The sequence below is a fragment of the Astyanax mexicanus genome, chromosome 4 (genome assembly GCF_023375975.1).
Source record: "Astyanax mexicanus isolate ESR-SI-001 chromosome 4, AstMex3_surface, whole genome shotgun sequence".
NCBI lineage: Eukaryota > Metazoa > Chordata > Actinopteri > Characiformes > Acestrorhamphidae > Astyanax > Astyanax mexicanus.
The window spans coordinates 16487596-16499999 of NC_064411.1; the positions used below are offsets into that span (position 1 = coordinate 16487596).

Here is a 12404-nt window from a genome sequence, read left to right on the forward strand (position 1 = left end):
GAAACTTTGTCATTTGGAGCGACCACTCATCTGGTGCAACCTATAATAACAGTAACTGTATTAAATTTAAAATAAAGTATCCATTTTCTGTTGCTGAAATTTTAACTATTGATACTGTATGCTGACGTTAATGGTATTTTAGAAAACATTTTATCAGTTTTAATGTATTTACAGGAAAATTTACCCTTTTAACTACATTATAGCCAGTGATTGGTACACTAAAAAACAAAATTGAGATCATTATTTACAAAAACTAAAAAAATATGCAAATAATTTATTTATAAACACTTTATATTACTGGGAATTTGTAAAATAAAATATATTAAGGAAATGTATTAATTTTAACATAAATCACAGTCGCATCACATGACATTTTGTAAGGCCAAGGCCAATTCTTCTATAATATATAAAAAATACACTAAAATCACTTAATCTAAAATTTTAATGAGTTTATGTGAACAATTGCTAAAGATTCTCTTATTTTTTGTATTTTAAAATTGGCATGTTGAAAATCCTTATACGTCATTGACTTTTTAGAAAAATCATTGTATATCCAGATATGTTTTAACATCATAGCTACACCCCACTGCAGGAACTCAAAAATCCTCCCCAGCAAGACAGAGGGGGGTGGGGCTTCCCTACTAGACCACTGCGCTCCACAAAACCAGCGAGCTGATTCACGGTTTCTCCTGAAAGGCAGAACTTTATCCATGGCTCCATGATTAGCGTTAAGAGACTTTCCATTTACACATGGCCAGTGGCATTTATCATCATTAATAATACAGCTGAGCGAAACGATTCGGGGCTGCTGGAAAATTATTCGGGGCTGAAGCCCAGGCTAGGCGATGCCCCAGGTTGGAAAGCAGGTTGCAGTTCTCGAAAGAGGCAAACTTACAGATTGTTTGAGCTCAAAGGAGCTCTGGCACAGACACGAGAGGACCGCTATTCCTCCTATTACACCTCAATGTAGCGGTGCAGTGAGTCTGAAGCTGTAATTTTACTTTTTTTAAAAGTTCAATCAAGGAAATCCTTCCTAGTGTGCCTTTAAATAAAGATACTCAGGGAAATGGAAAACGAGTATTTTCTGAAGACCAACTTTGAGTCTTTTACCCAGAACTAAAAAAAGGGAGAAAACACGAGAATACCCCAAAAGAAGGGGAAACAAAAAGCTGCCCCAGGGGAACACCCAAGGAGGCTTTAAAATAAAACCTAGAATATTTGTCTTTCTTTCTTTCAAACTAAGAAAGTTCTCAGCTTCTTGTGAGACCGGAATAGAATACAGACTGTCTGAACAGTGGGCGGTCCTTATAAAGGCACTAAGCAGGTGTCCGCCTGATTATTGCGAGTGGCAAAATGTGGCCTCCCTCTAGTGGCTGGAGGACCACCAGGTACAGTACAGAAGCTTTTATGGGAATATAAAGATGTACCATTACTCACGGGCATTACTCACGGCTTTAAAAGACAGTCTTTTCGTATATCGCCCGCAGCTGTGCGCAATCTGAGTCCTATTTCATCACTCACACTCGCCGAGGCATCAGCTGTTGTGTGAAGACCCTCTCGTGTGAAGACCAACGCGGGTAAAGACCTGCGAGTCTATCTGCGCGAGTCCACCGACAAGGCAGCCCGTCCCACTGCTTCCTAAAATGTGCTCCTATCACATACCTGTAGTCACCGGTACTCACGGAAGGCGAAAAAACACACACAGGCGCCAGGATCATACTAACCTGCGTCCACTAAAACAAACCACGCCCACTACTACCTCATTCTCTGTTGGGCTGTCGAACTGCCAGTCGGCTGTTAACAAAGCAGACTTTATCGCCTCTTATGCAAATCATCTGGCCTTACAACTGCTGGCCCTGACTGAAACTTGGATTAAACCTGAAAACACTGTTACTCCGGCGGCTCTCTCCAATAATTATTCCTTCTCTCATACTTCTCGTCTTTCAGGACGAGGACGTGGAACTGGCCTATTAATCGCTAATGGCTTAAAAAATAAAACATTAAAACTTAAAACATTACATCTCGAGCCATTAGCTCAAGCAAACTGCAGCCATGGCTAAAAAATAACTCACTCAGGGAACTACGCTCCAAACTCCGAGCTGTCGAAAGAAAATGGCAAAAAAAAACAAAAAAACAAGCAGACCTAAAAAACTACCAACTGCTCCTGGCTTCCTTCTCAGCCAGCATCACGACTGCTAAAGGTGAATTTTATCACAATAAATTCAGCTCCCTCACAGACTCCCGGAAATTATTTGCTACATTTAAATCACTACTCAACCCTCCTCCTCCTCCGGCTACATGCCTTACGGCTGAAACACTTGCCTCATTCTTTACTGGGAAAGTGGCAGCTATCAGCAACCAGTTTACTGATGTAACATGTAGCAGTCCTACTACATGCTCTGCAGCCCGGTGTCCCTCCACCGAAGGCGTTGCGCTCTCCTCGTTCACTCCTCTCACTGAGAACGAGACACTGGCTCTCCTAACATGTAGCCGTCCTACTACGTGTCCGCTTGACCCAATTCCCTCAAACCTACTACAAACCATCGCACCTGCAATCATTCCGGCTATCACTCACAGGATCAATGCCTCTTTAACTTCTGGTGTTTTCCCAACTGCTTTCAAACAAGCATGTGACACCACTGCTTAAAAAGCCTTCTCTCAACCCCGCCCAGGTTGATAGCTACAGACCAGTCTCACTACTACCCTTTCTCTCTAAAACACTCTAGAGAGCAGTTTTAAATCAGGTCTCTGGCTTCCTCTCCCAGAATGACCTCCTGGACCAGAACCAATCTGGATTCAAAAAAGGACACTCTTCCGAGACGGCTCTGTTGTCTGTGACTGAAGCGTTAAAAACTGCTAGAGCTGCAGGCCAGTCCTCAGTGCTCATTCTGCTGGACCTCTCGGCCGCCTTCCACACGTTCAACCACGACTTTCTCCTAACTATACTCTCAAACATGGGGATCTCAGACAGTGTGCTGTCATGGTTTAGATCATACCTCACTGGGCACTCGTTCATGGTGTCATGGCAAGGACAGCTGTCCTCAGCCCACTCCCTATCTACTGGGGTTCCCCAGGGTTCGGTACTGGGTCCCCTTCTCTTCTCAATATACAACGCCTCTCTTGGTCAGGTTATCGACTCACATGGCTTTTCCTACCATTGCTTTGCTGATGACACCCAGCTATACCTGTCATTCTCACCTGAAGATCACTCAATATCTGCATGGATATCGCAGTGTCTCACTGACATATCCTCATGGATGAAGGAGCATCACCTTCAATTAAATCTCTCAAAGACTGAACTTCTGGTCATACCAACAAAACCATCTTTTCAACACAACTTCTCTATAACCATCGACTCTCTCTCTCTCTCTCTCACCGACAAAGGTCGCTAGGAACCTGGGTGTTATGGTTGATGACCAGCTCTCCTTCACACACCATGTGGCCTCAGTTGCTCGATCCTGCCGCTTTGCACTTTATAACATCAGGAAAATTAGACCGTTCCTGACGCAACAGGCCACCCAACTCCTTGTACAAGCAGTCGTCATCTCACGCCTCGACTACTGCAATGCCCTACTAACTGACCTCCCGGCCTGTGTAGTAAAACCACTCCAAATGATCCAGAATGCAGCAGCACATCTGGTCTTCACCCAGCCAAAATGGGCACGTCACCCCGCTGCTCATTGAGCTCCACTGGCTACCAGTTTATGCTCGCATCAAATTCAAAACTCTTACAATCGCCTACAAGGTGATGACAGAACAGCTCCTTCCTACCTGCACTCACTCCTGCAGGCTTACACTACCTCCCGGCCGCTGCGCTCCTCCAATGAACGTCACCTCGCTTTACCAAACACTCACACAAAGCAATCCAGACTGTTCTCATACAGAGTTCCCCAATGGTGGAACAAACTACCTTCCACTACCAGATCAGGAGAATCTCTCGCTATCATTAATAAACTGCTGAAGACAGAGCTCTTCAAAGAGCACTTACTCTCCTAACACCTCTAACTAACTACCTTCTAGTACCATATCAGGAGAATATCTCATTATCTTTAATAAACTCCTGAAGACAGAGCTCTTCAAAGAGCACTTACTCTCTTAACACCTCTAACACACTAACTACTTCTAACCTCATTTCCTTCTTCCTCTCCTTCATTTCTCTATCCCTTTATTTCCCTTCGACCTCCTTTAAGCCCTATCTAACTCTTAATTTCTATTACTTTTGTACTTGACTATTGTAAGTCGCTTTGGACAAAAGCGTCTGACAAATGTAATGTAATGTAATGTACCAGTAGTTTTGTCAATATGATTTAGGCAGTTATCTTTAATTAATTGACCTGCTTTTATTTTATTATTCAATTCCATTTTTCTTTGTTTTTTCCAGAAATTAAAATATTCTCCTGAAATTCATCACCAACAACCAGGATATTTAACTAAGAGGAATGTTAAACTGCTGAAAGAGGTGAAGCAGAAGCCTTCCAGAAGAATCTCCAGAACACGCAGAAATTGCTTGCTACATTTCCGACATGGAGAAACATCAGCACTCTGTCAAGAGTTTTACTAAACAGAGTGATCTCAAAAATCACCAGCGCATTCACACAGGAGAGAAACCACATCACTGCTCAGACTGTGGGAAAAGTTTTACTGAACAGAGTACTCTCAAAAACCACCAGCGCATTCACACAGGAGAGAAATCATATTCCTGCTCAGACTGTGGGAGTAGTTTTACTAAACAGTGTACTCTCAAAAATCACCAGTGCATTCACACAGGAGAGAAATCATATCACTGCTCAGACTGTGGGAAGAGTTTTACTACACAGAGTGCTCTCAAAACACACCAGCGCATTCACACAGGAGAGAAACCGTATTACTGCTCAGACTGTGGGAAAAGTTTTACTGAACAGAGTACTCTCAAAAACCACCAGCGCATTCACACAGGAGAGAAACCATATTCCTGCTCAGACTGTGGGAAAAGTTTTACTAAACAGAGTAATCTCAAAAATCACCAGCGCATTCACACAGGAGAGAAATCATATCACTGCTCAGACTGTGGGAAGAGTTTTACTACACAGAGTAATCTCAAAACACACCAGCGCATTCACACAGGAGAGAAACCGTATCACTGCTCAGACTGTGGGAAGAGTTTTACTCAACAGAGTACTCTCAAACAACACCAGCGCATTCACACAGGAGAGAAACCATATTACTGCTCAGACTGTGGGAAAAGTTTTACCAAACAGAGTACTCTCAAAATACACCAGCGCATTCACACAGGAGTAAAACCATATTACTGCTTAGAGTGTGAGAAGTGTTTTTCTACAGAGAGTCATCTCAAATATCACCAGCGCATTCACTCAGGAGAGAAACCGTATCACTGCTCAGACTGTGGGAAGAGTTTTAATCATCAGAGTCGTCTCAAAAAACACCAGCGCATTCACACAGGAGAGAAAACAATCCCAAATCTGTTCCACAGCAATTAAAAGTGCAAATCTTAAATCTTTCGGACAGAACACCTTATCCTACACAAATGTTTCACTTTGTCTCTTGGGACACGTTCCACCAGTGGATATAGCGGGATATTTGGTTGTTGTATTACTCAAGTTTTATTCTATTTTTCTTATTAGTAGTGATGGGTAGATGAGGCGCCATGAAGCGTTTCAACCCATAGGGAACCTGTATTGAAACTGTGTCGAAACTGTGTCATGAATACTCACACCTACTGGACCTTAAAAATCACTATAGGCAACCTAGTTGACGGACTAATTTTATTACCTAGTTTATACAAAATATGCTTTGAGTAATTTTATTTTATTGTATATAATATTATTTCATATATTCAGTTACATTTAAAATATCAATAAATAACGTGAACATGTAACTCTAAGTGAATGTGTTTGGACTGAGGATGCTTTTGGACTGTCTTTTTTTCATTCATCCTTCAGCCGCAGCAGGTCCAGCTTGTTATCCAAAGAGCGGACATTAGACAGGAAAAGCGACAGAATCGGAGGTCGGTTAGCATTAGCCTAGCGCATTTCCCCCTCTTCAGCCCCCGCTTGCACCGCCTCCTCCTGCCCTTTGTCTGCTGTGATCCGCTCCCCCATGCCGGAGCGCAGAGGAGCTGTAGTCTGCCCAGCAGAGCTCGTATATTATTGTCCATAGTTTCTGTTTTACTGGCCAAACTGTTGGTTCAAAGTTCGGTTATTCTATCTATAATACACCTAGATCTGTGTGACATAATCTGTCCCTAAACCTGAAAAATCTGATTTTTGAAATGCATCATATAATTTAGACTTCATCTTAAATCATGTAAATGAATTGGTTTGGGTGTAAAAATTGGTTTATCAGGCTACAACAGTAGTAAAATATGTGAATAAAATAGTTTACAAATGTGAAATAAATATCCGAAAAGAACTGCTGTAAACTCATTTATCATTAATCTGATTGGTTAGATTGTCATATAACTTTGCTAATAGACTCATTACTACACCCTTCTCAAAATCAGTAGAAGGAGAAATGCAGACACTCTGGGGCAGAAGTCCTATAGCACCTGAAAAACGCAGAGTATTGCTTTGAATTAGTTGCTGTTTTTTTTTTTTGTTAAAGGACCACTATGTAGGACCACCGGGTTTTGTGTTTGTTTTGTCCTCTGACTCCTCCTGCTGCTCCTTCCCCAACACTAACTCCGCCCACTGAGGTTGCCAGCACTACAGCAGTACCACACAGCAAAGGAGCTAGCAGAGCTGGTTCAGTTAAACCTCAGCTGCTACACAGCTTAAAAAGCCTCAGCATGTCTCAAAAAATGCTCAGTGACCAAAGCAGAAATATAACAAGAGTGAATACTGGCAGTGAGTTTGAACGGTGGAGACATAGAGCTCAAAAAACACAAGACCGACCCAGAGCTGCTACTTTTCTCCTGAACAGATAAGCTAACTGGCTAGCTAATGGTCGCGGAGGTACACCGTGGAGATTGCTTGGTCAGACAGGTCCGGCACACTGCAGAGCCTCGGTCCGTTTTAGAAGAGTTTAGAATTGCTGTATTTCTCCTCTCCTCTCGCTCGTACTCTCCACCCCTCCTACTAGTCTTAACGTTGTGTAGTGTTGTAAAAATGAAAATGAAAGATGGGTCCAAACCCAACCCTCATCCGGGGTACAACTCCCCTACGTGTTTGTTTGATAGAGAGAGTCGCAGACAGGTGGAGTGAAGTTGGAAGCAAACCAAGTATTTATTACAAAGTACTGAGTTCAGGAGAACCAATACATACAAGACAGTTAACAGCCGTCCCAGTATAAGTTCTGACGCCCCTCTGATCTGACTCCATGTTTATACCCCAAATGACGTGAAACCTGCTGATGATGCATTGCTGATGATTAGCTCATGATAATATGCATAATTTCACGTGTTAGTACTCAAGTTTCACAGGTCTGACCGGACCACTAGTGTTTGGCCTTGACTGTGTCCAGCCGGACAGTGTGGTATTGTTTCAGGAATTGACTGTGTGCAGCCGGACAGTGTGGTATTGTTTCAGGAATTGACTGTGTGCAGCCGGACAGTGTGGTATTGTTTCAGTAGTTGGACAGTGCCGCCCTCCCTATGTGCGCGCGTCCTCCTCCCGCTTTGGTAGGTGAAGGACTTTGCACGTGTGATGGAAGGTGTTTATTGAAATGATTCATAATCAATGACGTGTGATAATTCATAAACAAATGACGACTATTAATGATATTACTCTTTGTTCCATGCGATGATAATGTGCCCTCAGTAAACTGAACAGCGAGCATATCTGAGATGCTGAGTGGAGTTTTTCTATCTGGGGAGAGCAGTATGTGTCTATGTGTGTGTGTGTGTTAAGGAATGCACGTCACAGCTGTTCTGTCTACAAGTTCTGGCGCCAGGGTCATCTTCCTTTCTGCTTGCAGTGTTTTGAGAACCAGTCTGATATGCCCACTAAGGGATTATGTCATACCATTTGTCAGAAGAAGTTGACGTGTCACAATGGTGGCACTGTGCCCATAATTGGGAAAGCAAGATAGTAAGGGTGGGGTATAAAGAGAGCATGGGACTCTTGCAAGGCAGGAGATCACTCTGTATTCATACGTGTGTCTTCTCAATAAATCTTGTTACTCATTCTGATCAAGACTCAGAGACTCTGAAATTTCTTTCTTCCTGTCATTATTTTCCACCACAATTTGGCGTCACGGAACAGGATGAGCATGGTCTTGCGGTGGAGGGGGAGAGACTAGCACCTGCCGAGGACGCTCTCCAGCAAAACAGCTGGGCCCCAGAAGCAAGGGAAAATTCCACAGAATAAGGACAAGTACCGCGGGGGTAAGTGCGGCCTCTCACCCCCCACTCGCAAATCCAGGCCTCATCAACAAACATTGGTGGTGAGTGACAGGTTATCTAATTTACTCATTAAGGAAATTTTAAATGTAAAATTTGTTCTTAAATTAATTTACTCCCCTCCATCCTTCTTTCAGCACTCCGCCCTGGACAGTGTATAGTTACATGACGGTGTACAAGACTAGCCTGGTCGTGAGGCCTTTATTGATGTATGTAAATATATCTTTAAAGTTAAAGAGAAGACTAGCCTGGTCGTGAGGCCTCTATTGATAGACGTGTCATTAGAGTAATAGGTCCCGGGACCGTGGGGAGGAGTGCATAAATAATACTAATAGTACAGGGTACTGATTGTGTATTAAGCAGGGATAGAAGAAGGAAGGTGAGACGTGATTATTGGGGCTAAATTACTCTGAGTCATTAAAATCGAATGAGAGAACAAAATGGGATCCCAAGTAACTAAAGAATTGAAACTTAATCCAAAAATTCATGATGCAGCTCTTTTCAATCAAATGAGCCAAGACTATATGTGTATGTCTGTGTGTGTGTGTGTGTTTATGTAGTGTTGTTCAAAGGTTTGGAATCATTAGCATATAAACCCAATATACATATATTAAAGTAGGGCAGAATATTGAGCCATGCTGGAACTGTTCAATGTAACATGTTTCATTATCTTTATGGAAAATGCTGTAGAATTCTGAGGATGACAGTTTAGTGAATATGTGAGACAGCTTCATGTTTGAGTAGTAGTGATGAGTTATGTACAAATGTCCACATTGTGAAAGTCATCCCTGATTGAAACAGAAAAGAGATGAGGATTCCAGGCTTTTGATACAATGTGTGTGTGTGTTTCTGCGTGTGTTGAATAAAGCAGTGAGAGAGATAGACAAAACATCTCTTCTCTGCTATCTTCTATCACATTTGGTGTGTGTGTGCGTGTGTGTGTCTGTGTGTGTGTAAGTGTGTATGTTTCTAACATTTGTCTAACTCTGATATTCTATAAGCTAATCTAATGATGAATATAATGTGTGTGTGGCTGTGTCAGAATCGCTCCCTATTCCAGAAATAGTGCACTATATAGTGTATAAACCATTTTTGCAGTACTGTTTAAAACCGCAGCAGTACATTCTGTTCCCTATATAGTTCACTATGAAAAACCTAATGCATCACAAAATTTAGAAATTCCAAAATATACTATAATGCAATGCAGTGCTGTTGTATTAGACGTCCTCAGAGCAGGACAAACATGGTTTATTGTTTGGTTGTTCCATAATTCGTTTAGTAAATAGAAAATGCTACATAGTGAAAGAGTTAATGAGTGAGCCATTCTGAACACAGCTTCTGTCTTCATGTGGTTTAGGCCTTTTCTATTCTTATTCTTTTCTTATTGAGACTGACTTCAGCTCAGTCTCAGCTGAATGAGATTTAAAGAATACACATATCTAATTTCTCTAGTGGTTCTCATGTATCTCAGTCTATGCTGATCTTTTGATTCTCTTAATGAGGATGGTAGATTTTAGAAACCAGTAAGAAAAGATCTTACTTTCTTTGGAAAGGTTTAATTTGACAAACTTAATATTGTATCTATTACGAGCTGCAGTGAATTGGGTCTCTCTTTCTGACTTTTAAACAAGGAGACATCAGATGTTTTTAAAAAAAAAAAAAAAAATATGGAGCTTTCTGTTTTGCTTTCCATGTGTTTTCTATTTCTCGCAATGAAGAACTTGCTTGCATATTCTTGGCTATATTTTGAGTCCCCATCAGAGCACAACAATATAATGTTAATGTTTATACAGTTTAGAAATATCAAGCATTGTTTGGCTGGAAATATTTTTTGTTTTAGTTATTTCATGAGGCTAAACAATTTTTAACCATGTTAGAATTCCTTTCAGGATTTCTTTTTTTATTATTATTTTTTTTTCTTTTAAGGTTTTTTTTTTTGGAGGGATTTTTCTCTTTGACTGAATGTTGCTCAGTGCTGTTTTCTGGGTGTTTGAGAAGGCGGGGGTGGTGCTCATCACAGGAGTTTTGACCCTCAGAGACAGGGTCCTCTGCAACAGTACTGTGAACATCATCTGAACCAGAGCACTTCATGAGGAGAGTCTCAGATGAGACTGTGTTTGGTCCAGCTGTCGGTCGATGGCTGGACTGCGTCTTCACCGGACCTGCTGTGATTGAAATGTTACAGCACTGGTCCAGGAAACTGGTTTCAGATCTGGAAGAACTGAGCGATCAGAGACCGCTTCAGACAGCACCTGCTCAACCATCAACACCACCCACCCCCAGCAGCCAATCAGCCCAGTGGATTCACCCCTCAGCCTGAGCCAGCAACAGAGACGTGAGACCAGATTTTTTTTTTATGCCTGTTTACTTTTTTTCCATTAAAAGGAGTGATTTTATTTAATTTTTGATGTTTATGCCTCATGTAGAAAATGTTTGGTTAAACTTTAAATCTGGCGGTGACTCAAATTATGACTGTTTTACCTTTCTTTTTAAGGAAAAAAAAAAAGGGAGGTTTTAGCTTTTTTTTGTTTCTCTTTTAAATAGTGTTTCTCATCAAAAACTTTGATGAATTAAAAATAATATCTAGTTCAGGAAAAAAAAATCTTTAATTTCATTGTAAACAGTAGCCAAACATGGTTGCTGGGCAGATTAATACATTAGAGGCCTATCACACATTGGCCCTCAATTTTCACTGGAAAGTTTTTTTTTTTTTTTTAGGTTTACATTATGTAATTTATGTTGCCTAATGACTATGATTTGTATAAAACATTTTTAATAACAATCATCTCCATTAAGGCTTATGTAAGGGAAGTTGTTTACTGGTTTTTGACAAAATTAATACATATAAACTCAGATGTAGTTGTAACTAGCTAAAGTAACCAAACATGCTGGCTTAAATAAAAATTAACCATTTAAAATCTTATTAATACATCAATGTAGACTATCAACTACAAAAAGAGCTTTGTTTGCTCCAAAAGTTTTTAAAAAATATATATATAGGGTAAGATAGAAATCTTCCTCTTATATGTGCATTAATATTAATGCTAAATTAATTCAATATATATAATAATAACTAGCTTGCTAAACCACCAGCTAACAGTCTTGCAACTATGCCAAACAATTGAAACTTAAATATGTTTTTATTTTTTGCAATTAATTTACAGGTAGCACAGTTCGCAAAAATATATATTGGAACTGAACAAGGAAAATAAATATTAGGCCAATAACTCCGAACAGGACCACTGCACCTCATAGCTTCAAAATCACTGTCATAGGAACTAGTTAGTCTAAACTTAGGTGGACCATCCCTACAACAGCTTGTGGACACAACTCCACACACATTTAAATTCTAACATCAGCCAAATGTTTTTAGACTCAAGTTAACAGATGGAAAATAAGTTTACGAAGGATATAGAGGAAATGCACTGACTGCATCATACTCATCAGAGTTTTGGAGGAACTGAACTCTCTACTTATTAACTAAAATAAAAAGGGGGTGTTTTATGCTCCTTGTGTGTTCGCCCTCAAATAACAGCACTAATCAGACTAAATATTCTGAACAATGCTTTAAGCATTTCTGAGTATGTGTAAAGTTGAGGATTGTGGGTCTATAGATTGGCATTAAGAATTTTGGCACATAACAAACTATTTTAAAATAAATACAACTAAGATTAATATGAAGTGCACAAATAAGTTTTAGATGTGCTTCAAAGGAAGAACTGGGTGATCCCTGATGGATATAAACTGATAGAGAGTTACAAATCTTTGGTGCATAAATACAGAATGCAACGCTAAATGTTCTCAACAAATGAGCTGGAATTGTCGATCTGTCAGGAGTCCTGAGATATACTTAGCTGCTAAGCCATTAAGAGATTTTTACACTTTTTACACTAAATGAATATTAAAATCCAATCTAAATAATCTTCTCTCTTTTTTATGTGTGAGAGTTAGAACTGTAGCTGCAGCATTTTGACCAAGATGTAATTTGTAAATTGTAGAGAATAATAATTGTAATCCAGAGAATAATGCATTACAATAGTCTAATCAAAACAAAGGTGTAGATCAGCTT

The 12404-nt window shown here is 40.3% G+C and overlaps 4 protein-coding genes across 8 annotated transcripts in view; all 4 read left to right on the forward strand.

Moving 5' to 3' along the window:
* Positions 1-5875, forward strand: part of LOC125801367 (zinc finger protein 41-like) — a 170168-nt gene extending 164293 nt beyond the window's left edge. For all 3 annotated transcript variants that reach the window (XM_049477981.1, XM_049477982.1, XM_049477980.1), the window contains exon 2: positions 4382-5875. In XM_049477981.1, coding sequence (XP_049333938.1) covers positions 4524-5477 — 954 coding nt within the window. In that variant the 5' untranslated portion in view covers positions 4382-4523 and the 3' untranslated portion in view covers positions 5478-5875. The remainder of the gene's footprint in view (positions 1-4381) is intronic.
* The window catches only part of LOC125801412 (zinc finger protein 239-like), a 294118-nt gene that overhangs the window by 170889 nt on the left and 110825 nt on the right, over positions 1-12404 (forward strand). The window lies entirely within an intron of this gene.
* The window catches only part of LOC111196651 (zinc finger protein 850-like), a 491117-nt gene that overhangs the window by 164312 nt on the left and 314401 nt on the right, over positions 1-12404 (forward strand). The window lies entirely within an intron of this gene.
* LOC125801282 (zinc finger protein 271-like) overlaps positions 1-12404 on the forward strand; it is a 179360-nt gene that overhangs the window by 158069 nt on the left and 8887 nt on the right. The window lies entirely within an intron of this gene.